Source organism: Trichosurus vulpecula, chromosome 2 (genome assembly GCF_011100635.1).
Source record: "Trichosurus vulpecula isolate mTriVul1 chromosome 2, mTriVul1.pri, whole genome shotgun sequence".
NCBI lineage: Eukaryota > Metazoa > Chordata > Mammalia > Diprotodontia > Phalangeridae > Trichosurus > Trichosurus vulpecula.
The window spans coordinates 387,984,790-388,012,158 of record NC_050574.1 but is presented as its reverse complement, the minus strand read 5'-3'; the positions used below and the strand labels follow the sequence as shown (position 1 = coordinate 388,012,158).

At 39.2% G+C, this 27,369-nt stretch overlaps 1 protein-coding gene across 3 annotated transcripts in view; it reads right to left on the bottom strand.

Moving 5' to 3' along the window:
- CRACDL (CRACD like) overlaps positions 1-27,369 on the bottom strand; it is a 142,150-nt gene that overhangs the window by 51,482 nt on the left and 63,299 nt on the right. For all 3 annotated transcript variants that reach the window (XM_036747950.1, XM_036747952.1, XM_036747953.1), the window contains exon 2: positions 7,581-7,660. In XM_036747950.1, coding sequence (XP_036603845.1) covers positions 7,581-7,650 — 70 coding nt within the window. In that variant the 5' untranslated portion in view covers positions 7,651-7,660. The remainder of the gene's footprint in view (positions 1-7,580; positions 7,661-27,369) is intronic.

Here is a 27,369-nt window from a genome sequence, read left to right as displayed (position 1 = left end):
TGTGACATGATAGGATGGGCAGCCCACATTTATCTGGCAGCTGTAGTACAGCTAGAATAGCACCTATTAGAAGTATCCAAGTACTTTCTGATAAAACCTTCTTTTCCTTTATTTTTTTGTTATTTTTATCATTGGCACTACCATTCACACAGCTTTTCCTGCTCAAAAACTTTGTATTCTTCTGCCTCGCTAATCTCTCATACCAAAGTGGATAACAATTTCTGTACATTCTACCTTCACAGTATGTCTGACATCTAATCCTATCCTCACTTCCATTTCCATGACTCCTCCTAATACGACACTCATTACAACCCACTTAGACTGCTACAATAACTTGCTAACAAGTTTTCCCACCTCCTCTCTTCACCTTCCAGTCCATCCTTCACACTTCTGCCACATTTGTCTTTCTTCTACAAAGATCTGGTCTCCTCCTCTACTTACGCTCTTTAGTGACTTCCCAGTCCCCTGGCTTTAAAATAAAATTGATATGATTTAAGGCCCCCCAATTGTGGTAACAGAGAGTTTTAGAAAGTCTAGAAGCTTTATCTCAGACTAAGCCAACTTCATGTTCCAGCCAAATGGAATTATTCCCATATTCCTATACTTCTCTGCTTTTGCTTATGTCGTTTCCCATGACATCCCCCCCCCCCCCACAACTCCAAATTCCTGCTCATCTTTTAAAGCTCAATTCATGTGTTAGCTTCCAAAGGGAGCCTTCTCTGGTTAAGTTAAAACTTTCCTCAAACCTCACATGGCAGTTTGCTTAACATATGTCTTTTGCACTTAATTGTATATCATTCTGTAATATAAATTTAGCCGGGTACTTGTCAAAACTACTTAACGGATTGTAAGTGCCATAGGGCAAGAGAACTTGTCTTATTTGAACCTACTTAAACTATTTATCTTCAATAGTGCTGAGGGCTGGGCTCTGCATGTGCCAGTTAAACGCTGAATTGAAGCAGGCTACATTAAAATACTGTTAATTGGTGTTATATGAATTATTTACTAAAGGATGAAAATTTTTTAAGTTCAAAGGCTCCAGTAATATAGGATGATTTTTTTCCTACCTTATTCATTCTGTAACTTTTAAATTCTTTAAAATCAATTCCCTATTATTGTGCTATAAGAAATGATGAGCAGGTGGATTTCAGAAAAACCTGGAAAGGTTTACATGAATTGATGCAAAATGAAGTGGGCAGAACCAGGAGAACATTGTACACAATAACAGCAACACTGTGTGATGATCAACTACAACAGACTTAGCTCTTCTTAGCAACACAATGATGCAAGATATTCCAAAAGACTCACGATGGAAAATGCTATCCATGTCCAGAGAAAGAACTGATGGTGTCTGAATGCAGATCAAGGCACACTATTTTCACTTTTTTTTGGGCACTTTCTTTCTTTTGTTCTGTTTTTTCACAACATGACTAATATGGAAATGTTTTACATGATTGCACATATATAACCTACATCAGATTGCTTAACATCTTGGGGAGGAAGGAGGGAGAAAATTTGGAATTCAAAATTTTATTAAAAAATGAATGTTAAAAATTGTCTTTACATGTAATTGGAAAAAAAATACTACTGAAAAAATAAAATTAATTCCCTCAGTTAATTAAGGGAATCCTTCTCTCTATAAAACAAAGGCTACCTACAATTATATGGGAAATATCATCCTGCCCATTGAAGGACATTCAAAACTATTGAGGTTATTTTTACCTTAAACAAAACTCTGCCAACCACAGGAAAACCACTTCGTTTACCTTTTACTGATATTCAAAGTTATCAAATAAGGTTTTCAAAACCAAGCCATCTTGTCTCACAAATATCCAATTGATTGCTTTACCTACTTTCCTGATCATACTTTTCTGATCATAAAGTAATAACTCAGTATTTCTACTACTGATAGCCCCTTCTCACCTCTTTCTTGGAGCACATAAAATAGATTTTGGCTCATAACCCTTCAATAAGGCAGCATATCCTAATAATGAGAGATGTCCAAAAATGAAAATACGGCCTTACGGGGTAAAGGATGCATCCTAAGGGGTACTCAAGTGACTGTTGGATAACACTATGTCTAGGATACTAAAGAAGGGTTTCATGTTTCAAGTAGGGATTGGTCTGGATGAGTTGAGGTTCTTTCCAACTCCGAGATTCTAGGATTTGAAAAAGGTGTCAGCTATTTTAAAATTATTTTTAGTTTGATTATAGAATTAGGCTCCCTTCTTTAGGAAGAGCTAGCCCTAAGTTAAGCCAGAATATAGATGGTCTCTTAAGTCTAAGTTAACTGTAGATTTAGTGAACAGATAGATTAGAAGACATTATCATCAACTAGCAGATAATTTAGAAGAATAAAATAATTACAAGTTTATAAGGTTTTTCAAAAGGCTAAATTTCCCTTTCTAGCAGAAAGGAGGGTTGACCAAAGGCTAAGTTTCCCTTTCTGGCAGCTGGAAAAAGGTTATCCAGAGATTAAATTAAGCCCCTTTTTTTCTTGAGCTAGAGTAAAGCTGAGTAATAGACTACTCTAAGGAAGTTGGGAGGTGGGGGGGACTGCTAACCATCGACCACAAGTTCTTTCCCAGTATACTTCCTGGTTACAAAAGGTTCCACGTGGAGGAAAGGGTTTCTGCCAAAGAGTTAAGAAAGCATGGGAGAAGCTAACTAGTCAGATGACTTGCTTTGTCCAATTGAATTCTGTTCAACACAAGTTTCAGTCATTTTTCCAACTTTTCTTTTTTGTTACAAAAACCATCTCTGTAAACTATCTCTTTGTCTCTGACCTCTGAGGAGTTTGGTGACCTAGTTTGATATGCAAATGTTAGTTTTGCAGATTAAGTCATAGATGGCTGGGTAACGTTGTCCTCAGTTTCCTTTTTACTTCAGATAATCAATTTGAACAGTTTCTACTTTATATGGCTTTGAATGGCCCTAAGTGGATCCACTTTTGAATAGGGCCATATCTAGTTACACTTTATGGATTGAATATGTTTCCATTTCAAAGATGTCACTCCTGACTAGCTTATCTTGTTATCTATGCTGGTCAGAGATGACCCCAGAGATTAATGCAGCTCAACTCTTTCAACATTTAGCCATTCCTTTTGGGGCATGTTGATGTTTATACAACATCCTCTCTTTGGCCTTCAAAATCCTTTATAACCCAGGTGCCCCTTTCCAGGCCTTTTTACACCTCATTTCCTGCCATGTTATCTTCATTCCAGTGATACAGGCCTCCTAGCTATTCTGAGAACAAGGCAACGCTCCTGGCTCTGAACATTTTCTCTGGCTGTTCTTCATGTCTGGAATGCCCTCTCTCCTTATATCTGCATCCTCGCTTCCCTCGGTTCCTTTGTTGTTGTTCAGCCATTTTTTGTTTTTTATTCCCCCAAATCTTCATAACCCCATTTGGGGTTTTCTTGGCAAAGAAACTTGCCATTGCTACTCCAGCTTATTTTATAGATGAGGAACAGAGGCCAACAGGGTTAAGTGACTTGACCATGGTCACACAGCTAGTAAGTGTCTGGGGCCAGATTTGAATTTAGGAAGGCTCCAGGTGGAGCACACTATCACCTGCACCACCTAGCTGCACTACATTTTTCCTTGAAGTCACAACTAAAATGTCACTTTCTATATGAAGTCTTTCCCAACCCCTCTTAATCCTAGTGTCTTCCCTCTGTTAATTACTGCCTATTTATCTGGTATATAGCTTGTGTGTTCACATCTGCTTGTTGTCTCTCCCACTAGATTGTAGTTGCCTTGAGGGAAGGGGCTATTTTTTGCTTCTTTTTGTATTCCTAGCCCTTAGCACAGTGCCTGGCCAGCGGGATGGAAAATAAGCCACGGCAATGACCCAGAGGATAAACTTAGCAAACAACACGGCAAAATGGACAGAGCCGGCTTCGAAGCCAAAAAGACCCGGGTACAGCTCCCACCTCTGACACACAGCGGCTGTGGGAAGTCACCACGCAAGTCACTGAAACTCCCAGAGCTCTCAGTCTTAAAGTGAGGCAATACCTTAAGACTCTTCGGTGGTAGAGAAGGTGCCATCCTACATTGATAGAGGTAGCTTCCTCACCTGAGAGTTCCTTATACCGATGAAATCAGGGGCCTAAGCCTCTATCTCTATGCCCTGTGAGCCAGACACTGCACAGGCAATGGGGATACAAAACACAAAAATGAGGCGATGCCTGTCTTCAGAGAGCTCACGTAGAAGGCGACATGGATCGTATAACTCCAGAATTGGAAGGGAGCTTAGAGGTCATCTGGTTCACATCCCTCATTTTACAGGCAAGTTAAGTAAGTGACTTTACTTTTCTCCCTATTTGACCTGTTTTTATTGTTGTCGTTGAGTCATTTCAGTTGTGTCTGACTCTTCCTCACGGCATTTGGGGTTTTCTTCATGGAGATACTAAAGTGGTTTGCCATTTTCTTCTTCAGCTCATTTTACAGATGAAGAAACTGAAGCAAACAGGGTTAAGTGACTTGCCCAGGGTCATTCTGCTAGTAAGTGTCTAAGGTCGCATTTGAACTCAGGTCCTCATGACTCCAGAGCTGGTTCTCTATCCACTGTGTCACCTAAATGCCCACCTTGTATTTTTAATTATTCTATATAGACATATACATGTACATGCATAAAAATATACTATACACAAATAATGCATGCATGCATATATGTATTATGGACATAAATACCAAAGACTTTTACAGGACCCTACATATAACAGGTATTATGTGCATATAGGCATATACACATATGTATATGCAACCATGAAATTAAAAGATGCTTGCTCCTTGGAAGGAAAGCTATGGCAAATCTGAGCAGCATACTAAAAAGTAGAGATGTCACCTTGTCAACAAAGGTTCATACTGTCAAAGCTACAGTTTTTCCAATAGTAGTAATGTGAGTCTGTAAGAGTTGGATTGTAAGGAAAGCTGAGCATTGCAGAATCGATGTTTTCGAATTATGGCACTAGAAAAGACTTCTGAGAGTTGGACAGGAAGGAGATCAAATCAGTCAATGCTTAAAGAAATTAATTCAGGCTATTCACTAGAAGTTCTATTCGCTAAAGCTGAAGTTTAAATACTTTGGCCATGTAACGAGAAGACTGGACTCGTTGGAAAAAGACCCTGATGTTGGGAAAGATTGAAGGCAAAAGGAAAAGAGGATGGTAAAGGATGAGATGGATAGACAGTGACATGGAAGAATGAAATGAGCTTGGACAGATCTCAGCAGATAGAGGATAGAAGGGCCTGGTGTGTTATGGTTCACAGGATCATGACAGTCGGACACGACTGAATGCTGAACAACAGCAATATATACACGTGCATGTGTATGTCCACACAATTATGCAGAAGACTTTTATATCATCCTATTATATAATATGCACATGCGTATACACTCAGCGCACGTATGTAACAAACACATGTATACATGCATATATACACATGGTGTTATAAAACTCGTAGTGTAGTTTTAAGCCATTAAAGATTGAAACCTCACCAAGGCTTTTGGATTACCACAGATATACACATATGCATGCATATATGTGTGTATGTGTGTGTGTGTGTGTATGTATCATGATATAGGCATGGAGTCATGACCTACAGCTTAAGAAGTGCTAAAGGGATCACGAGTAGGAAAAGTTTAAGAAACCCTGATATAGTATATAGAGAAAAATAAGGAGGTTGAGCTACTAGGTCTATAGATACTCCAAAGAGATCACAGAAAGAGGAAAAGGCCTCATATGTACAAACGTATTTATATAAGGTCTTTTTTTTTTTAGTAATAAAGAACTGAAAACTAAGGGGATGACCATCAATTGGGGAATTTCTGAACAAATTATGGTATATAAACATAAGGGAATGCTGTTATCATGTAAAAAGGATGAAGGTGATGGATTCAGAGAAGCTTTGGAGGAACTGTATGAACTGATGTAGAGTGGAGGCCAACAGAAGCAGTAGAACAATTTATTTAGTTATAACAATAGTATAAAAACAAATAACTCTGAAACACTTAAGAGTTCTGATCAATATAGTGACCAACAATGATTCCAGAAGACTAATGATGAAGCCTGCTATTCACCCCGAGAAGGTAATCTATTTGGGATGTAGAACAAGACATTTTTCAGATGTGGCTGATGTGAGAATTTATTTTGCTTGACTATATACGGGAAGGAGAAAAAAAGATAGATTTTTGTTCACTGAAAAAAATAAAATTTAAGGAATAAAATGAAGGGGTTGTACTGGATGACTTTCTATTTTCAAATCTATAAACCCACACTGCCCTATGCTCTAAAGTTGACTGTGTCATTGAGTAGGCAGTTCAAAAGAATTCTGGCCAGTACAGTGGCAAGAAATGTCTCCTAAATGATTGTAGCAGTCTTTTTCAATGTAAGGAAGTATCCTATGTGGTCATGGACATTTTTCTAATTGTGAATAAGTATAATCTTTCAAACAATAAAAAAAGCAATGAGTAAATCTTTCTGCTGCTTTCCTTCCAACTTTTCCCTTATAACTCTTGCTTTATAAACCTTTCTTCACCACAGAAATACTTCCATCAAGGAAAACACTGAAAGTAAATCTCAGAAACATATCCTGTAGTAATATTCCCAAACCATTATTATATCATTTACCGATTATGATCTAGTAATGTTTGCCAGAGGAAGCAGCAGTCGTGTTAATGATGTATCAAGGAGGAAAATGCCTATAATCTATGAAATGCAATCCCTACTGAAATGAGTATCTGAACTTTAAGCTCAGGCTTAATGCAATTAGTGATTTTTCTTCCTGAATGGAAAATGCATTTGATGCAGAGGCTGTATTTGGGAAACTCACCTTCTGTGCCCAACACATTAAACGCTAAAGATAAGAACAGCTTTGTTACCAAATGTAAGGCAAGTTTCCTTGGAGAAAAGGCTAATTGGGTCACAAGGTATGTTGTAGGGAAAGGAACTGCTTTCTAATGTCAAGTTTATAACTTAATTACAGAAAACCAAGATACAGATATCTGGATAAAGCACAAAGCAATCATATTCACTGAAAATTTTTGAATAGTGAGATAAAAATTTTGTTAACTTTGAGTTCCATTTAACAAATAAAAAGTATGACAAAAGGTTCCTGAAAAGGAAAGAGCAATGAAAAGAGAAGTGAGAAGCTCTTGCTAAGAAAGAATGATTTCTTCTGAGGAATTCTGACTTTCTTAGACAAGGACCAGTTACTATAACCCGTGGTTAATCTGGGATGCTAAATGCACCTATGTGTCCTTCTCTCCCTTTTCAGGCCACTTAAAGACAGAGGAATGTTTATACAAAAGAACATGAAAAAACTCTCTCAAAAAATGCTACCTGTTTTACAATGAAGTAAAAAGATGTTGCTAAGAGCAACAGAAATTACCTGAAATCCTCTCCCCTCCCCCCATCAAATCACCTGTGTGAGGTATACCCATTTACTTGAAGCAGGTCTGAGCTATAACTCTGGGCAGCTGACTGCTTTCTCTTCACATACAGAAATGACCCTGTGACCCACGGCCTGCCTGCCAACAAAGTGCCTTTATGAGGCAGGAGGAGCAAAGACTTTACCTGAACTATCTTCACCAAGCCCTTCTGCCGCTTCCCGCATTTTAATATCCATTATTCTTGTAGAGCTCATGTCTGGTTCCCTAGAAACCAAAGAGAAACAAATTTTAGTTAAGGGAACATCTTCGGTTAAAGATACAAGTCAATCAGGTTGCTGCTTTTTGCTGGTAACCCTAGTTGCCGGTACACACCTACCTAGGCATAGATAAGATCACAGGGCAAAGTTCTAAAGAAGAAAATGTGCCTACACCCCTAATCTTGGCAACCATTTAAAAATTCATCTGATCACTGACCACAAACAATAGCAGTAGCCGAGGTGAAAAATAGTCAGCCATACCACCAACGATACAAGTCGGATCTGGTCCCCCCCACCCCTTTTTTTTAATGAAAGAATCCTTTGTACCTTCATGGAAGTCATTTACATGGTTACTGGTTGACATTTATGATGCAAACACACCCTAAAGTAGGTAGTGTGCCAACCTGGCAGCAGCTTATATCCTTCAGTACTAAACTTTAAATAACTCTCTCTCTCTCTCTGTCTCTCTCTCTCTCTCCCTCTCTCAAAAACAGTTCCTCAATGAGAGCTGCTTTAAATGGAGTACTTCCTCCATAAAGGATAGATTAAAAAGAGTTGAGACAAATTAACAGATTGATCAATAATATTCATCTGGTGGCCACTTGTAGAAAACACTTAAGTGTTATGGGGAGATGGATAGATAAGAAATAGGACTCTTGCTCTGAAGAAGCTTCTAAGTTAATTTAATCAATTCTATGAAGTAAGTTTGCAGGAAACATCATTCCCATCTCACAGGGGCAGGTCAGATGGGAATAAAATGATACAGCTAGTGACAGAGGTCGGTTTGATGTGCAGGTCTTCTAGATATTTTTCAAATAACAATTTCAAATAATATGTCCTGACCACCAGTTATCTTATTTCCTCTAAGAGAAACTTTCATTCATCAGCCTTAGTAATCACCTTTTCCTCTTTCTTTCCTTCTTTCTTCCCTTCCTTTCTTCATTTCCTCTTTCCCTCCCTCTCTCCCTTTCTTTTTTTTTAATTATAAATTTATTTTTTATTTTTAATTTACAACACTGAGTTCCACAATTTTGGGGGTTCCAATTTTTTCTCTCCCTCCTTCCCCTCCCCCCTCCCTCCCAAGATGGCATGTAATCCAATGTAGGTTCCATATATACCTTTGCATTGAACTTATTTACATAATAGTCCAGTTGTAAAGAAGAATTATAACCAATGGAATGAATCACGAGAAAGAAGAAACGAACCCAAAAAAGAAGGAAAAAAAGAGAGCAAATAGTTTGCCTCAATCTGCATTCAGACTCCACAATTCTTTCTCTGGATGTGTGTAGCTTTTTCCATCATGAGTCTTTTGGAGCTGTCTTTGAACCTTGCATTGATGAGAGGAGCCAAGTTTATCAAAGTTAGTCCTTACAGATACTGTGTGTCTGTAATCGTGTATAATGACCTCCTGGTTCTGTTCCCCTCACTCAGGATCAGTTCATATATTCTTTCCAGGTTATAATGAAGTCCATATCTTCCCCATTTCTTATAGCACAATACTATTACATTACATTCATATACTACAATTTGTTTAGCCATTCCGCAATTGATGGGCATCCCCTTGATTTCTAATTCTTTGCCACCACAAAAAGAGCTGCTATAGATAAGTTCTGTACATACTGGTCCTCTCTCCCTTTCTTCCTCCCTTTATCCTCTCCCTCCTTTCCTTCTTTTCTCTTCCTCTCAAAAAACAAAGTTTTACTGATGCCTTTTCATCACAGTCATTTCCATGTATAATCTTTCCCAGCCATCTTAAGACTGAACTTTAAAGGACAGGGAGGAATCTGCAGGAGAAAGGACACACAGAAATCTATAATATCTTGAAGACTGTTAAGTGAAGAACAGCTTAACTGCTCTCTTCCATTCATTCATTCTAATGATTCTATTCATTCCCAAAATGGAAAGACTTCATACAGGTTATAACATAAAATCTTGTTTGCTTAGTTACATAAGCTTTCCTGTTCTTCATCCAGACCCTTCCCAATTCTACCAATTGAAATCAATGATCAGTCAGAAAGGACGATAGATTACAAACACCTCAGAAAGCACCCCAACTTTTTTCTAGCACCCTCCTACCATAATTTCTTTCACACTGGCATGGGATATATTTAAACGAGGGCAGATATTAGATGTTTTCCATCTTTGTATGTCTCATTTTGGGGACAGCTTCAGCTCCTCAGCACTATGGCATTCCAGTCCTATTCTTTGTACCTAAACAGATCCCTGATCTGGCATGTGAGTATACATGTAAGCATTTCTCTCCAGGGCTTCAAGGGGAATAGCAAGCAGGGCGGTGGACCTGGGAGTCAAGAGACCTGGGTTTGAATCTCTCCTTAGATGCTTAGTAGCTATGTGAAACCTGAGCAAGTGCCTTAACTTCACTCAGTATCAGTTTCCTTTTCCGTAAAATGGGCATTAATATAGTTAATTCTAGTTAGTACATAAAGGCTAAAATTGGATGGGGGTGGCATTGACCTCTCCCCCGAAGTATAGTTTTCTCAATTATACTTACAAATGCATATACAAAATAAATAAAAGGTAGTTTGGGAATACTGGACACTAGTCACTGGGGAGTCTCAGGAAGGACGTCATGTAGAAGAAGGCATTGGAGCCAAGTTTTGAAGGAAATCAAGTATTCAAAAAGAAAGAAATTAAATGGAAGACTGAGTGCCATGTTCACAGGATTGGTATGAGGATCAAATGAGATAATGTATTTTTTCAAACCTTAAAATGTTATATAAATGTCTGTTTATTTTTACTATTGTTATTAGTCCAAGTAGCTTTTTAGGGTCCTGAACCTCTCAAACATTCTGGAAGATAAAAGTGTGGTGGCTAAATACCTACAACAGTCTAAAGCTATCTGAGGTCCTGAGAATACCTGGGGGTGCCTGTATGGTAAGGCATTCTCAGGGACAGATGAACCCACAATTTCTTCTAGCCTTAATGTCATTTTTCCAGCACTGCTTTTTTTTTTTAAATTTGTTTTTCTTTTAAAAATGGCCTGCCAAACAAACCTCTACTTATGGGTTCTTTCACAGTAATTCACACTGAATCTCTCCCTTTAAGTGCTGATTCCTTTCTACATATAGATCTATAACAAATTTACTCACAAAAAATGCAAAATTGATTCTAGGTATTTGTTTTATGGTATGGGTTACTTTAAGGGCCAAGATGATATTTGTTCCTACACATTTGGAAATTTCTGATTTTATTTTATGCATATAATATAGCATAGTGAGACCCTGCAAAGTTCACCCCTGCTGGTGAGTAGCAATTAGTCGCAGGGGGAGGCTAGAACAGGGATCTATAATGGAAAAGACTGATGTGGTATCTGTTTTCTCAAGATGACTTCACACCCTACAGCTACTATCCAACCAACTTTCCTCAAAAGACTGTGAACACATGATCTTGTTTCTATATTTTTCTAAACGAAATCATGTATAAGTCATTACATCCTGCTTCCTTTTGTTTCTCTCAATTCCAGGACAATTAACCACACCCCCAAAATTCAGTTCCTGGACTTCTTGCCAAGATGATTCCTTGAAGCATATGTGTGGATGGGTGGGGATGAGGGGAAGAGGTCACTCAGCTCCTACATACCTACTCCACTGAAATTCAGTTCCTAATTATCCAGTCATAGGAAAGGGCTGGAAAAATGAAGTCGAGATGACGGAATCCCGGCAGTCACACAATTAAACTCTCCTAACAACTTTAAAATAACTCCCCAAATAAAATTTTGAGTGGCAAAGCCAACAAAAGGTTGAGGTGACATATTTTTCCAGCCTATGACAACTTACGAGGTCTACAGGAGAGGTCTGTGTCACTGGAGGGGGAGCCAGCCTGGAGTTCAGTAGCATTATCAGCAGTGGGCCTTGGTGGTGGCTATGGCGGCAGCAGCATCGGGAGTCCTCAGCCCAGAGACAGTAAAAGGGTTGGATACCTGGTCAGAAAGAGATTACAGGGGACCTTTTGCTTGTAGCTGGCACTGACTGACAACTCCACTGCCCGTAAGCAGTTCTGGGTCACAGTTCCAAGGCACAGAAGAGCATTTATGATCAGTCACAAGGGAGCAGAGGCCCTGGTGGCAGTCAAAGCAGAACTAGCACTTGTGGCTTCAGGAGAGAAGGGGACCTGGTCCCAGTTCCAGGGCCAAGAGGAGTGCTAATGTGCAGAGGCCTTTCCTGAGCAAAGACCAGAGGGCAGACATAGAGAGCAGTAACTTCACACCTCTTCCAAGATCATGCCACCTTGGAAGCACTGACCTCTGAACTAGTTCTGAAAATCATAGCAGGAAAAAGCCTGAAGCTTGGGACAGTGCATCCCTACCTCCAGGTAGGCAAAATACAACTTTAACAAGGTTCAAAGGAAAAAAAAAAAGATAGGCAGGAAAAATGAGCAAATAACAACAAGAAGAACTTGACCATAAAAACCTACTACAGTGGCTGGGAAGACAAAGAAGCAAACTCAGAAGAAGATAACAATGTGAAAACAGCCACAAGCAAAGCCTCAAGCAAAAGAAAAATACTCATTGGACCCAAGCTCAACAAAAATTTCTGGAATGTTAAAGAAAGAAATAAGAGTGGTAGAGAAATTGAGAAAAAAAATGAGTTGATATAAGGGAATTAACTTGGTGGAGGGGGAGGAAGCACAAAAAATACTTAAGAAAAAATACCTTAAAAAAAGAGAATCAGCTTAATGTTAAAAGTGCCACAAAAATTCACTGAGTTTCTTCCAACTCCTTAAAAAGTGGAATTGGCCAAATGGAAAAAGAAGTACAAAAGCTCACTAAAGAAAATAATTCCTTGAAAATTATTTTTGGGCAAGTGGAAGCTAATGACTCCATGAGACATCAAGAAACAATAAAACAAAGTCAAAAGAATGAAAAAATAGAAGAACATGTAAAATATCTTATTGGAAAAACTGACCTGAAAAACAGATCAAGGAGAGATAATTTTAGAGTTATTGGACTATCTGAAAGCCATGATCAAAAAAAAAACCCCCAGACATCACATTTCAAGAAATCGTAAAGGGAAACTGCCCCCATAATTCAGCTTGAGGGTAAAACAGAAATCCACTGGTTACCTCCAGAAAAAGATCTCAAAATGAAAACTGCCCAAAAACATTATAGACAAATTCTAGAGCTCCTAGGTCAAGGAAAAAATATTGCAAACAACCAGAAAGAAACAATTCGAATAAAGTGTAGCCATAGTCAGGATCCCACAAGATTTAGCAACTTTCCACATTAGAGTAGTGGAGAACCTGGAATATGATATTTTGGAAGGCAAGAGTTAAGATAAAAATCAAGAATCAATTACCTACCCAGCAAAATTAAGTATAATCCTTTGGTGGGGAAATGGATATTTAATAAAATAGAGGACTTTCAAGCATTCCTGATGAAAAGACCAGAGCTGAATGGAAAAGTTGACATTCAAACACAATACTCAAGAGATACATAAAAAGGTAAATATGAAAGAGACTCAATAAAGTTAAATGTTTACACTCTTCTACAGGAAGATGATACATGTAACTCCTAAGGACTTTATCATTATTGGGATGGTTAGAAGAAGTCTACATAGACAAAGGGCATGAATATGATGCGATGATCTCCAAAAAAAAAAAAATGAAAGGGTAAGAAAGGGGGATGCACTGGGAGAAGAAGAAAGGGAGATACTGTATTATGGGAGAAAATTTTCACCATACAAGAGGTGTGCAAAAAAGAGAGCAGAGAGGGAAATGTGGGTGGTGGTACAGGCAATGCTTTAACCCTACTCTCACTGGAATTGGTTCAAAGAGGGGAGAAATAAATAAATGAATGAATAAATAAATAAATGTGGGGGCAGGGGGGGTATAGAAATCTATCTTACCCAATAGGGTAATAGGAGGGGAAAGGGATAAGAGACATTGGAGTAGGGGAGGATGATAAAAGGGAAGACAGATTAAGAAAGGCAGTGGTCAGAAGTAAAAAAACTTGAGGAACAGGAGACAGACAGAGACAGAGACAGAGAGAAGAAGCGGAAGATAATGGGATGGAAGAAAATACAGTTAGTAATCACAACTGTGAATGGGAATGAGATGAACTCACCCATAAAACAGAAGCTTATAGCAGAATGGATTAGAAACTAGACCCCAACAATATGTTGTTTATGAGAGACGCACTTGAAACAGAAACACACACACAAAGTTAAAATAAAGAGTTAAAGTAAACTGTATTATGCTTCAGCTGAAGTAAATCATTATCTCAAACAAAGCAGAAGCAGAAAGAGATCTAATTAAAACAGATAATCTAGATTACCAAAATAATTTAGGACAGCTAGATGGCGCAGTGGATAGAGTGTTGGGCCTAGAGTCAGGAAGACTCAGCTTCCTGAGTTCAAATTTGGCCTCACTAGTGGTGTGACCCTGGGCAAATCACTTAATCCTATTTGCCTCAGTTCCCTCATTTGTAAAAATAAGCTGGAGAAGGAAATGGCAAAGCACTCCAGTATCTGTGCCAAGAAAATCCCAAATGGAATCACAAAGAATCAGACACAACTGAACAACTAACCCAAAACAATGAAGTAATATTGAAAAATTATACAGCAAATTTCTCTGATAAAGGCCTCATTTCTCATATAGGGTACTGACTCAAATTTATAAAAATAAGAGCCATTCCCTAATTAACAAATGGTCTAAGGATACAAATAGGCAGTTTTATTTTTATTAATATTTATTTTATTTTTTGGTTATATTTTTAGTACTAAGCTGTTTCCCTTGCTCCCTCCCAACCCCACACTAGAGAAGGCCAAGCTTTAACACGGACATTATATATGTACTTCTGTATATCAGTTTGTTCTGTGGAGGTGGATAGCATCCTCCTTCATAAGTCCTTGGTAGTTGATTTGAATATTCATATAACTCAAAGTAGCCTGATGATTCACATGCAAATTAATATTGCTGTTATTGTATACAATATTCTCTCAGTTCTATTCATTTCACTCTTCATTATTTCATGCAAGTCTTTCCACATTTTCCTAACATCAACCTGATTATCATTTCTTATAGCACAATAGTATTCCATGACAATCATATGCCAACACTTATTCAGCCATTCCCCAATTGATGGGCATCCCCTCAATTTCCAGTTCTTTGCCACCACAAAGAGACCTGCTATATATATTTTAAAATACATAGGTTCTTTTCCTTTTTCCCTAATCACCTTGGGAGACAGACCTAATAGTGGTATTGCTGGATCAAAGGGTATACAGTTTTTCCTCATGCCCTCCAAGATTTGTCATTTTCCCCTTATATCATTTTAGTTAATCTGACAGGTGTGAGATGGCACCTCAGAGTTGTTTTAATTTGTGTTCCTCTAATCAAGTGATTTAGAACATTTTTTTCCTACAGCTATATATAACTTTGATTTCTTCTTCCAAAAATTGGTAGTTTAAATTAAACTGCAAAACTCTGAGATACCACCTCACATCTACAGAAATGACAAATGCTGGGGGGAGAGAATGAGGAAAAATAAGTATACTAACAAACTTTTGGCGGAGTTGTGAACTGGCCCAACCACTCTGGAGAACAATTTGCAAGTGTGTCCAAAGGGCTATCAAACGGTACATACCTTTTGATCCAGAAATACTATGACTAGGTCAGTAGCCCAGAGAGATCAAAGAAAAAGGAAAAAGACCTATCTGTACAAAACTGTTTGTAGAAGCTCTTTTGTGGTGGCAAAGAATTGGAAATTAAGGGGATGCTCATCAATTGGAAATGGCCAAACAATTTGCGGTAGATGAGTGTGGCGGAGTACTACTGTGCTGTAAGAAATATGGGCGATGGATTCAGAAAAGAGATCACAACATCTAGATGAACTGATGCAAAGTGAAGTGAGAACTGAGAGATCACTATACATAGTAACAGCAATGTTGTAATGGTGATCAATACAATGATCTAAGACAACTCTAAAGGATTCACGATGGAAATGCTATCCCCAGAGAGAGAGCTGGTGAACTCTGAGTGCAAATTAAAGTATCACTTTCTTTCCTTCCTCCCTTCCTTCCTTCCACTATGTGGCTATGGAAATATGTTTTGCATGATTTCACATGTATAATTGATGTAATTTTGTTTGCCTCCTCAGTGAGTAGATGGGAGAAGAGGTAAGAGGGGAAGAGAGAATTTGCAACTCAAAATCCAAAAAGAAAGTTTAAAATAAATAAATAATATTTTTCAAAAAAAAGAAAAAGGCTACATTATCTGTCAAAATGCTAATAAGCTCCTCCCACAACCTGGCATCCAGTCTTGAGCCCAGCTCACTTTTTGCAGTCACTGCTCCCACTCAAGCCAGAAGTAACTAAGGTAGCTGCCAAGATGCCATGTTTGGGCCATTTATCTTATTAGTCTCGTTGGCTTCATGTGTCTGGAGGCTTGTGCTGTCTACATACATTTTGAAACCAGGTCTCTGTTCTATTCTCTGCTGCCTTTTAGGAAGAAGGAAAACTCAATTAGCACCCAGGACCAGCTTTCTAACCCTTCTGACATTATACCCTATAGCCACAAGGAAAGCTTATTAACCATGTTCCCCTAGGAGCAGCTTTTGGGACTTCTAACAGTATACTCATAGAACTTAGGCCACATTTGCTCTCTAATGTGCCCTTATGTTTTTAATTTATTTTCATGACAGGCCATTTAAAGTATGAATTGTTATATCAAGCGTAAGTATTATGCTCAAGTTTTAGTTTCTATTAGTTTCTTTAGCTTGATGAATAAAAACAGTGTCCTAAATAAATGATCTCCTTTTAAAAAAACTGTTTGGATGAATACTCTGACAAATGAGCTGCCTGCCTTTATGAGTATACCATTTGGTTGCTGCACTCCAGGTCCAGCTCATAGGCACATTAACTTATAGATTTAGAGTGGAGAGAGAGGGACCCTGGAGGTCCTAAAACTCAAACCCTTAGGAAACTAGAGCTCACAGAGGTTAGGTGACTTGACCAAGGTCATACTAAGTAGTAGATAGTATAGTCAGGATTTGAACCCAGGTCCTCTGTCTCCAGACCAAGGATATTTTCCACAGTACCTTGCCATCCCCCCCACCCCATAATAATGCCTTATAGCTAGAAAGTTTATAAGCCCTGTACTGCTAGGGCTAGCTTGTGAGCTCTCCACCCCATGAACCATTATCCCTCTGCTTTCCTCCCCTCCCACACGTTTTCCAGATTTCCACACTACCCATGCACTAAGTTGAGTTTCGGTAGGAGATACTTGAGACAAGGGTCTCCCTTCCTTGCTTACAAGTACCGTTTCAAAACTATGTCTGAGACTAGGAGAAAAGATTCTGAGACTGCCACGTTTGGCACTTCCACTGGAAAAAAGCCTAGCCCTGGTCACTTTGAAGGAACTTTATGTATTGAGGACTTTCTCCCACAAGTACCATGGGGGTGTATGTCGCTTGAAGGGAGGTAAAACAGACATGTCTAGCCTCTGCTACCCTCACCCTTCTCCAAGTGACACTATATTTCTTGCCAGCAGGGGAAGCAGAAGGTTAGGGCCAGGAGCTTGGCCACTCTGCTCTCCTTGTATAAAGGGGGTGACAGCCTAGAATTATATCTATCTGCTCCCTTAAATTATGGTTAGTCTAAGGCATGTGAGGGATATAGTTTTCAGGTTCAAGCTAAACTTCCAACTATTTCTTTAATGGGGGAAGCAGGATCCCAAACTTTATATCCAAGGCTTGATTCCCCACCAAATACCAGTTCTACAATGAACATACATAACGGGTCGCAAAGAAACCCATTTATCCAAGTCAATAGTAGAACAGAAATCAGAGAAAGAAGAAATGCTTGCCCACTATTTGCCAGGCACATGAGAGTCCCTGTCCTCAAGAAGCTTACAATCTAATGTTGGAAGACAACACAAAAAGAAGTTGAAAAGGGTTGGGGAAGGTACCTGACAGGACGGGAAATGGTGGAGAAGTCAAATATCCCAGAGCAGAGCAGCCAGGTGACAAATAAAATTCTGAGCTGAGTTCCCACCTTAAATGGAGGTTTTAGAGTTAATGGCTCCACCCTCCAATCAGAGAGGCCCCAGGTTAGTGATGGAGTAGGTGGAGTAGCACTAAGGCAGATGAGATCTTACAGGATAATGAGTTTTTCCCAATAACGAGCTGGGGGAGGGGGTGGGGAGAGAGAGAGAGAGAGAGAAGGAATGGTGATAAAGTGAAGCACCAAGACTGACTATTGTCAATGAAGACAATTGTATTAGTTTTGCTCTGGCTCCGTGATGATGGTAAGGACAGCTAAGTGGTTTTGCCAAGCCTGGAGTTGAAATCTGAACTCAGGTATTTACTAGCTGCGTGACCCTGGGTATTTAACTCTGTTTGCCTCAATTTCCTCATCTGTAAAATGAGTTGGAGAAGGAAATGGCAAATCACTCCAGTATCTTTGCCAAGAAAATCTCAAATGGGGTCTTGAAGAGTCAGACGTGACCTAAATGACTGAATAACAACAAAAAAGCCACATATAGAGGGAGGAGTTTCTTGCTCCAACCCTCCAGCCCTCCAAACAAAAGGGGAGAGGCAACTGAGGAAGTAGAGAAGTGGCTAAGTATCAAAAGCTGACTCAATCTGCATGGTTGATGAGATTTCAGGTGATCAGCTTATCCTGGGAGAGAAGTGATGTTTCTTGGAGACCAAGCAGAGCAGCTGAGGAAAAACGCAAATTTCTGAGCCCTCTATAAAGGAAGGGATAGAAGGCTCAAAGGAAAAATGCATTTGCATATTCAATTACATACAAATTGAACTAAGGTTTTGTTTTTGCATCTCCATTGCTTAGTTCAATGCCTAGAACAGACCAAGTGCTTAATAAATGCTTGTTGATTGTTGGCTGATAGATAATTACAAACTGATATGTTATAATTCCAACCAATTGATCAATAGGTATTCAGTAAGCCAAACCCCTGGGGTTTGTCAAGAGGAAATGACCAAGAGAAATAAAGAATACCTTTAGCTCCTATGTCTGTCTGGGTAATATTTGTCACTCATCCACAGCAGAAATAGTTTTTAGAAAACCTGTAATTGACCCAAGCATTTTAGATAAGTGGAGGGCAAACAGTACAGCAACACCTACATATGATTAAGGAAGGGAGACTTAGAGGAAGAAACTTGGCATTACCATGACTCATATGGCTAGGCAGATTATTGAAGAACATTTCCTCACCTTTTATTATATACACTGTACTGATGAAAGCAATCTGAAGAGAGCTGAATAGAAAAGTTAAAACTGCAAAGGTAAATGGAATTTCTTGGAAGCTATGATCCACAGAAACAACTTATTATTTAAGATTTATATTAGAGAAACAACTCCAATTTTGAGCAATGTATTAGCTACTGCAAAGCATTTTTGGAAAATCTCATTAAGGCTCACATCCATTTGCTGCTAAAGGCCAACAAAGACTGACATCAATTTAAAAACTATATATGTGTATCAGTTGATGGAAAAACCAAGCAGAGTTATTAAAGTGTAATAATGTACTGCCAAAAAAAAAAAGAACACCTATAATCAAATTTTCCAAATGTAGCCAAGAAAGCTAACAAAAACACTTTAAAAAAATAGAGAACAACATGATTTATGAAAAGGTCAAAATCAGAGGCAATATTCTGTTTTAGTTATGAGGTCTCAGTGTAGTCAAATATAAATGTACTTCTTTCACTGAAACATAGTTTTTCATTAACCATGTGAATCATAGGAGACTGGATGGAAAGGACACCTTGTACCCCTCCTTTACTTTATAGATGAGGAAACTGAGTCCCCCCAAAATGAAGTGATTGGTAAAGGTCACAGAGTCAGGTAAAAGCAAAACTAGAAATAAGATGAAGGCAGCTAGGTGGCTCTGTGGATAGAGCAGTGGGCTTAGAGTTAGGAAGACCTGAGTTCAAATGTGGTTTCAGATGCTTGCTAACTGCATGACCCTGGGCAAGTCACTTAACCTCTGTTTGCCTTAATCCACTGGAGGAGGAAAAGCCACTCTGGGATCTTTGCCAAGAAAACCCCAAATGGGGTCATGGAGAGTTGGACATGACTGAGAAATAACTCAACAACAACAGAAATAAGATATGGGTCTCCTGACTACTAAATCCAATGTCCTATCCATTCTACTAGCTTGACCTGTGTTGCTCTGCCTGAAATTATATTATTTCAGGATGACAATTAAGTATCTTAGTATAGAAGCACTATGGCAGAGTGGGTGGAAGGCTGGCCTCCAAGCCAAGAAGATGGGTTCAAGTTCCACTTCTGATAAGTAGCGGCTGTGTGACCCTGGACAAGTCACCTCCCTTCTCAGTGGAAGAAACAAATTTCTAAGTCTAAAAATTTCAGAATGGTTAGCCATCTTCACCAGTAGTGGGAGCTTCATCATGTAGTCCCTACACCAATGAAGCCACAGTTTTGAACCAGAAAAAAAAAATCATAACATTCAGCAATATCTATACGAAGTTTTCTTCACTTGAAAAAAAAATCATCTACCATATCAGTAGAATATAGAAGAGGGTTATTGTCTGTATCGTTAATGTATTTTTTGCTTGATAGGAAGATCTTTCCTATCCATTAATAGGCCCATGTGACCTGATTAAGTCACATGGAAGCCTAAGTCACAGAGCCTGGATCACAAGAGCCTTCTGACCCTGAAGAAGTATATATATAAACCCAGATGTTGGTGTTTCTCTCTCTGGTAACTATGTACGTATTACTATGGTCAGACAGTTAGAAGCCCTGTCTGTTGATTTGTGTTATTTGCCCTTATATGAATTTCTGCTTGTAATTTCTGTTTCTATTTGCTCTGAAGTTCAGGGTGGTAACATTTCCCCTGAACTAAATGAATCATACATATATATATTATATGTGTGTGTGTGTATATATATATATATATATATATATATATATATATATATATATATATATATATAAAATATGTGTGTGTATGTATATATATATATGTATACATACTCACACACACACACACATATTTGATTAAAGTAAGATTGCTGACCCTTTAAAGTTGCTTTCCTCTAGAAAAGCAAATCAAAGAATCTGTGCAAGCAACCCACCTGTGAGCTAGTGTTATTGGTCTTACACCCCCACAGCAGCTGCAAGTAACACTGTTGTTACATTGTCTCCTATAGAACAGCAGAAAACATTAACCTACTGTATTGCTTAATCTCTAGGCTGTCTGCCTCTTTCTGAGCCCAAGTCTCAGGAATAAGTGGTGGAGAAAAGAGAAGAAATTTAAATTGTCAAATAAAAGGATCTCAGAGCTAGTCTCTCTTCTTTGGTAAAGGGGCCACAGTCTTTGATCGATCGTTTGGGCTTATAATCACATCTTTGAGTTCAAGGAAGCATCTCAGAGACTTTGACTAACTTGTCACAATAAGTAAGACTGGTTATCTGCATTCTGTAGATTTCTGAAAATAACATATATGAATACCTTTCACTTCAAAAACCCCTAAGTTTATTGGTGGGTGGAGTCTTCACATTTTATTGCTGGCAAAGTTTAATTATTAACCCGTACTAAACCTACCACAGCCTTGCGCACAGTTCACACCCAATAAAACTTTGTCGAGCAACATAATTTGCCAGAGGGAGCATTAATGCCAACTGTGTCTTCCAAGAGTCCAGATCACATCTTTTTAGAAGAAATGAAGGCTGTACTTCACAGCCTAAGTCAGAGAAAATGGCAGAAACTACCCAAAAAGGCAGAAGAATGAAGGCGCCAAGTGGGAAAAGAAAAAAAATGCAATAATTCGATTACTTTTCCAAATAGACACAGACTGAACTAAAGTCGCTTTAGGTCAATGTTCTCCTTTCCACTCAAAAGGGTATCCCACTGCTCCTAGCTCTGATGTCCGTGTGACAAGTCACAGAGGAGTCCACCTCTACCACAAGTACTTCAGCAAAGATTAAAAAAGCAGCATCAGACCAAGAAATCCAAAGTGAAATTACACTAAGTACCTTCCTCTGTCCAGGACTTCCAAAACTGGGGCAGCTAGGTGGTGCAGTGGATAGAGTGCCGGGCCTAGAGTCAAGAAGACTCATCCTCCTGAGTTCAAATCTGTGTGATGCTCGGCAAGGTCACTTAAGCCTGTTTGCCTCAGTTTCCTCACCTGTAAAATGAGCTGCAGTAGGAAACGGCAAACCACTGCAGTGTCTTTGCCAAGAAAACCCTGAATGGGGTCAACAAAGAGTTAGACATGACTGAAATGACTAAACAACAAGCTTATAGGAGTCCTCTACCCGGGGAAGCCAGTGTGAGCACATGTAAATAAATTGGAAACCTGCCAGAGATATTTCAGGGTTACCTGAGCCCTGGCATGCTCTGCACCTGGTGAATAGGAGGCCCAAAATTAGCAGACAGAGGAATTTTAGGAGGTTCAGAAACCTATAGCACTCTGACCACAGACATTTGGGAAGCAGCTGGCAGTGCTCTTGAGTGTGAGGCTCCAGGAAGCATCAAGGCTGCAGCACTCTGAGCTGAGATGTTCCAGGTGGCCTGGAAGCCTGTAGGACCCTGTGCCAAGAGGCAGGAAGCCCAGGGTTCTTAAACAGGGAGGGGGAGGGTTAGAAACCCCTATGGTCTAAAAAAGGATTTGGTTCCATCAGTGCTGTGATCAGGAAATCCCAGGGCAGCCAAAGTCCACGACAATCTGACCTGAAATGCTCCAGAGGTCCCTCGACACTTAAGTACTTTGAACCCAGACAATCCAGGAGGCCTGACACCTGGAGCAAAGAGCACCAGAGGAGGAAGTTAATGGCAATAGTCGAAGTAATTGAGGGAAGGACCAAAAAGGGCTTTGTTATTCCATCTCCTTTAGTCCTGCCTCCTGTGAAGAGGTGACCTTACTCCTTGCCAAGGTAAACCCATCCACCCGTACAAGTGGTCTCAATCTGTCTTATCTCTTCTAATAGTCTGCAACTCCTGTCATTCTCAATCTCTAACTTATCTTCAATACTTACCTACTAATTTCTTTTCTATTTCCTACAAACATGTTCATATCTCCCCATTCTCAAAAAAAACCCTCAATTGATTCTTCCATCTCTAACTCTTTCTTTCCTCCCTCCCTTCCTTCTTTCCTTTCTTCCGTCCTCCCCCGCTGCCTTCCTTCACTTCCTCTCCCTCCCTCCTCTCCCTCTGTCCACATAAGGTATCACACCCTTACCTGTGGGTGCTGTGCCCAAAGGAAAATAAATTTTGATCGCTGAAAACTTGCAAGATATCTTGGGGTTTACCAGCTAGATTTTTTTCTTAAGGACCATGCCTTAAACCCAAATCACTCTGGCTTTCATTGATTAGTCAACCATCGGTCCCAGGCCAAGCTCTGCTTGGTCATTGTTTGAGCCCTCTATCACATCTCCAACTGCCTTTCAGACATCTCCAAATGGATGTCCAAGAAGACATCTTAAATTCAACGTGTACGAAACTGAACTAATTATCTTTCCTCCTAAATTCTCCCCACTTCCAAACTTCCCTATTACTGTCCTCTCAATCACCAGGACTTGCTAACTGGGCAACATCCTGAACTCCTCACTATCTCTCCCCCTTCCCATATCCAATCTGTTGCCAAGGCCTGTTGATTCCATCTCAGCAATATTTCTATTCCCACCACTTTGGTGTGGGCTCTCATCACCTCACATCTGTACTATTTAAATAACTTGGTGGTTGGTATGCTTGCTACAACTCTTTGCCTGCTCCAGTCTATCCTCTATTCAGCTTCCAAAGTAATTTGCCTAAAATGCAAGTGTGAACATGTTACCCCTCTACTCAATAAACTCCAGTGGTGCCCTATCACTCTCAGGATCAAATACACAATCCTCTGTTGGGTATTCAAAACCCTTTATAACCTAACGCCACTACTCTATCTTTCTACTCTTCTTAACCTTACACTAATAGAAGAAGATAACTAAACACTATGAAGAAATATTATGGATCAAGAGGTGCCCAAGGGGCACACTCAGGAGAATAAAAAAACTCTACAACAAGTACAAGCAGAGCCACAAAGAAAAAATGTCTTAAACACAAGGACTCCAAGATTCTCTGGAAGAAATGAGGCAAGAGATTAATAAATGAAATAAGAGCTTTGGAGGATTAAGTTTGGCTTTGGACATGTTGAGTTTAACGTATCTTCTTGGACATCCAGTTGGAGATGTCTGAAAGGCAACTGGAAGGAGAGTAAGTTTACAACAGAAGGGAGAAAATCTTACCCAAGTAACAGACTCCCTGAATATTCGAATGGAGCAAACAGATCCCAATGACTTCAGGAGACAAAAAGACATTTTAGAGTGAAATAAAAGGATTTTTTAAAAATATCAAAATCAATTATCTATTGAGTCTTAAATTATCCCTCCTTGACTTGTCAAAAACCTGTAAAGCATGTTAAGGAGAGAAAATTGTGGACTCCATGAAAACCATGTCTTCCCTCTATCCATGAAGAGGAGTAGCACTTGGTATAGTAGAGTACTGTAATGGACAGATAGCCAGCATCAATGTAAGAAAGATCTACCTGGGTTCAAGTAGTCATTCTAACACATACTAGTTTTATATCCCTGGGAAAATCAATTAACTTCTCAGTGCCCCAGGCAACTGTCTAAGGCAGTAAGGTGTAGAGGGGTTATCAATCTGCATTAGTAGAGAGAGTTTCTTCATAAGGAGTTTCTTACAAGAAAAGAAACATTTTCTCCCTACACTTTTACCTGCATACAAGTGCATGTACAGAACTCCAAAAAACCTGGGCTACTCAGCTCAAGACAACCTGAGTGCCAGCAGTTATTCTTTGAATACATTCTTTAATTATACTCATCCCATTCCACTCACTTGGAATACCATGGAATCATTCATTTAGATCTAATAGTGATCTCAGAGGATAGAAGAAACAGATGGGTGATGACATGGTGTCTGGGCCTGGAGACAAGAAGGTCTGAATTCAAATCTAGCCTCACACATTTACTAGCTGTGTGACTGTGGGCAAGTCATGTAACTTGCCTGCCTTAGTTCCGTCAATGATAAAATAGGGATGACAACAGCCCCTACCTCCCAGGGTTGTTGTAAGGATCAAATGAGATAATGTTTGTAAAGCCCAGTGTCTGGCATTTAGTTGGGCACTATATAAGCAAGGGAAGTGGAGTCACGAAGACCTGAGTTCAAATCTGGCCTCAGACATACACTATCTGTGTGACCCTGGGCAAGTCACTTAACTTCTGCTTGCCTTTATCCATTGGAGAAGGAAATGGCAAACCATTCAAATATCTTTGCCAAGACAACCCCACATCGGGTCAAGAAGAGCTAAACAGGACTAAATGACTGAACCACAAGCTAATACTCGAAGGCACTGGGCTAAGACCTGCAGATACAAATATAAGAAAGCGTATATAAGTCCTTGCCCTCAAGGAGCTTACATTCTAATGGGAGAAGACAACAAAAGGAAACTGGAAAGAATAGGGGGGAAAAGAATATCCTCTCAGTGGCACTCCAATAGTGGTTGGGGCAATGATTAATCATGTAATCTTTCTACCATACAACATCGCTTCTCTGTTAGTTTTGTTCTGTCTAGCTTATTGGGTTCTTTCTGAACCTTGATCCTACCTATTTTTTGTAGATTTTTTTTTAATCTAACCTTGCCATTTTTCCCCTAGCCTACGTCATCTGCATATTTGGTAATTATGCCTTTTATGGCTTTAAGTCATTGATAAAAATTTTTGAACAGAATAGGGGTGAGGACAGAGTTCTGGACTATGGCACTATAAATCTTCCCCTGAACTGCCTTTGATCCATTAATCATAAAGTTATGAGAGGCTATGTTTGCAGCCTTATTTAATTACAAATATCTGTAGCATTCTGCTGTTACACCAGTATAACTGAAATTAGTTTGCACTGATTTATTCTTAATGAACCCACATGGTCTTCTAGTGATCAATGATTATCTTTCTGTAATTGCCAGAATTTAGGGAGTATGCCTCCATGACACCACACTTTTTAACAGCCTCAGCTGGATGAATAGCTGTTTACATATACCTAATTAACAGATTTTAAAGGGTTTTATTCACTATTTATTTATTGAGCACTTGTTACACACTTAACACTGCTTTAATTTTTTTTTTTTAGAGAAACAAAGAAGTATAAAATGTGAACTCAAAAGTTTATAATCTAGCTTGGCAGACAAGGTCTGAACATATGAAAAGTCAACAATTAACTCTTTTTACATATTCCCTTTCACACACTCTGTGTTCCAGCCAAATTGGACTCTCCCCCCCAAATTCAGCATTCCATGTCCCTTTTTTGTGGCTTATATTTTGGCATAGCTCTAATTGCCAGGAAGTTCTTTCTTGCATCAAACTAACACACTGGTCTCTTTGCAACCTTTACATATTGCTCTTGACAAAACTGAGATTGTATGACTCAATTCCCACAAGCCATGTGCCCTGCCTGGAAAACACTCCTTACTCATCTCTGCCTTTCTGAGTCCCTAGGCTCAGCACAGGTGCCACTGCTTCTGACTTCTTCCCAGCAGTTACTATTCTTACTCTCTTAACTCATTCCTAGGGGCTTGGATCTCTCTGTTATCTCTTCACTCCCTCTCTGTGTATGTACCATATTTCTCACCTTGTCAAATCTGCCTATCTAAGTAGAATTATGAACTTTTTGACAACTTGTTTTCAGAAAAAAATTTTTTTTGCCTACATTTTTACAAACCTCCAGGTAAATGTCCCCTTTCTTCTCTGTTCTTAGACCATGACCACACTGATTATACCTTTAACAAGGTGTGGCCATCCATGCCAATGCCCCATCTTGATTAAATATCAGGCCACATTGAAGACTCAGTGAAAAGCTTCCTTTTGCCTCTATGGAGAAGGCAGTTTTGTTTCATGTAGAAAAAAACCTTCCTAGTTAGTGCTCAGTCCTTACCATTTCTGACCCACCTGACCTGAAAAACAAACAGGTAAAATCTGTTTTTTCTTTCAGAGATGATCCTGGCCTGTACTCAAGAGAGCAGAGCTGATCTTTGTGTAGAAAAAGAGTCCTGTAGATGTTTCTGTATTGTTACCTGTAGTTGGTAGCTAGAATAATGGCAAATATTCAAAGCTTGCACCAGCCTTCTCTGCCAGCAGTGAACTTACTTTGTATCTGAGACTCAAAGACTGCCATAATATTATTACTTCTCCAGAAGATGACAGAGACACACACACACACACACACACACACACACACACACACACACACACACACAAATAATACAGTGGACTAGATTTCTATAAAGTTCTGTAGAAATTATATATTGTCCTTTTTAAGTGAAGCAGAAAGAAGATGTTAGATGATGGTGAAAACAAAAATAAAATTCTTTTCAAATAATTTCAGCTGCCCATAAAATAAACTTTAAAGGCAGGCAGTGCTGTGGAATTATTGCTGGCTTTCTTTTAATTAGAAGGCCTGGATTCGAATTCCAGCTCTGCCACATATTCTCTTTGTGACCTTCATTGGGTAACACACCTTCTCTAGGTCTCCATTGTTCCCCATCTTTCAAATGAGACAGTTGAACTCTAGAGATGACTTCGAGGTCTCTTCCAATTCCAAATCTATTGATCCTATAATTTCCTTAAAATTACTCTGAAGAGGTCACACCCAAATTCAATTCAATTCACTGATTAAACAGTCTTTTATGTGCGGGAGAGATGGAATGACTGGAAAGTTTAGATGAGA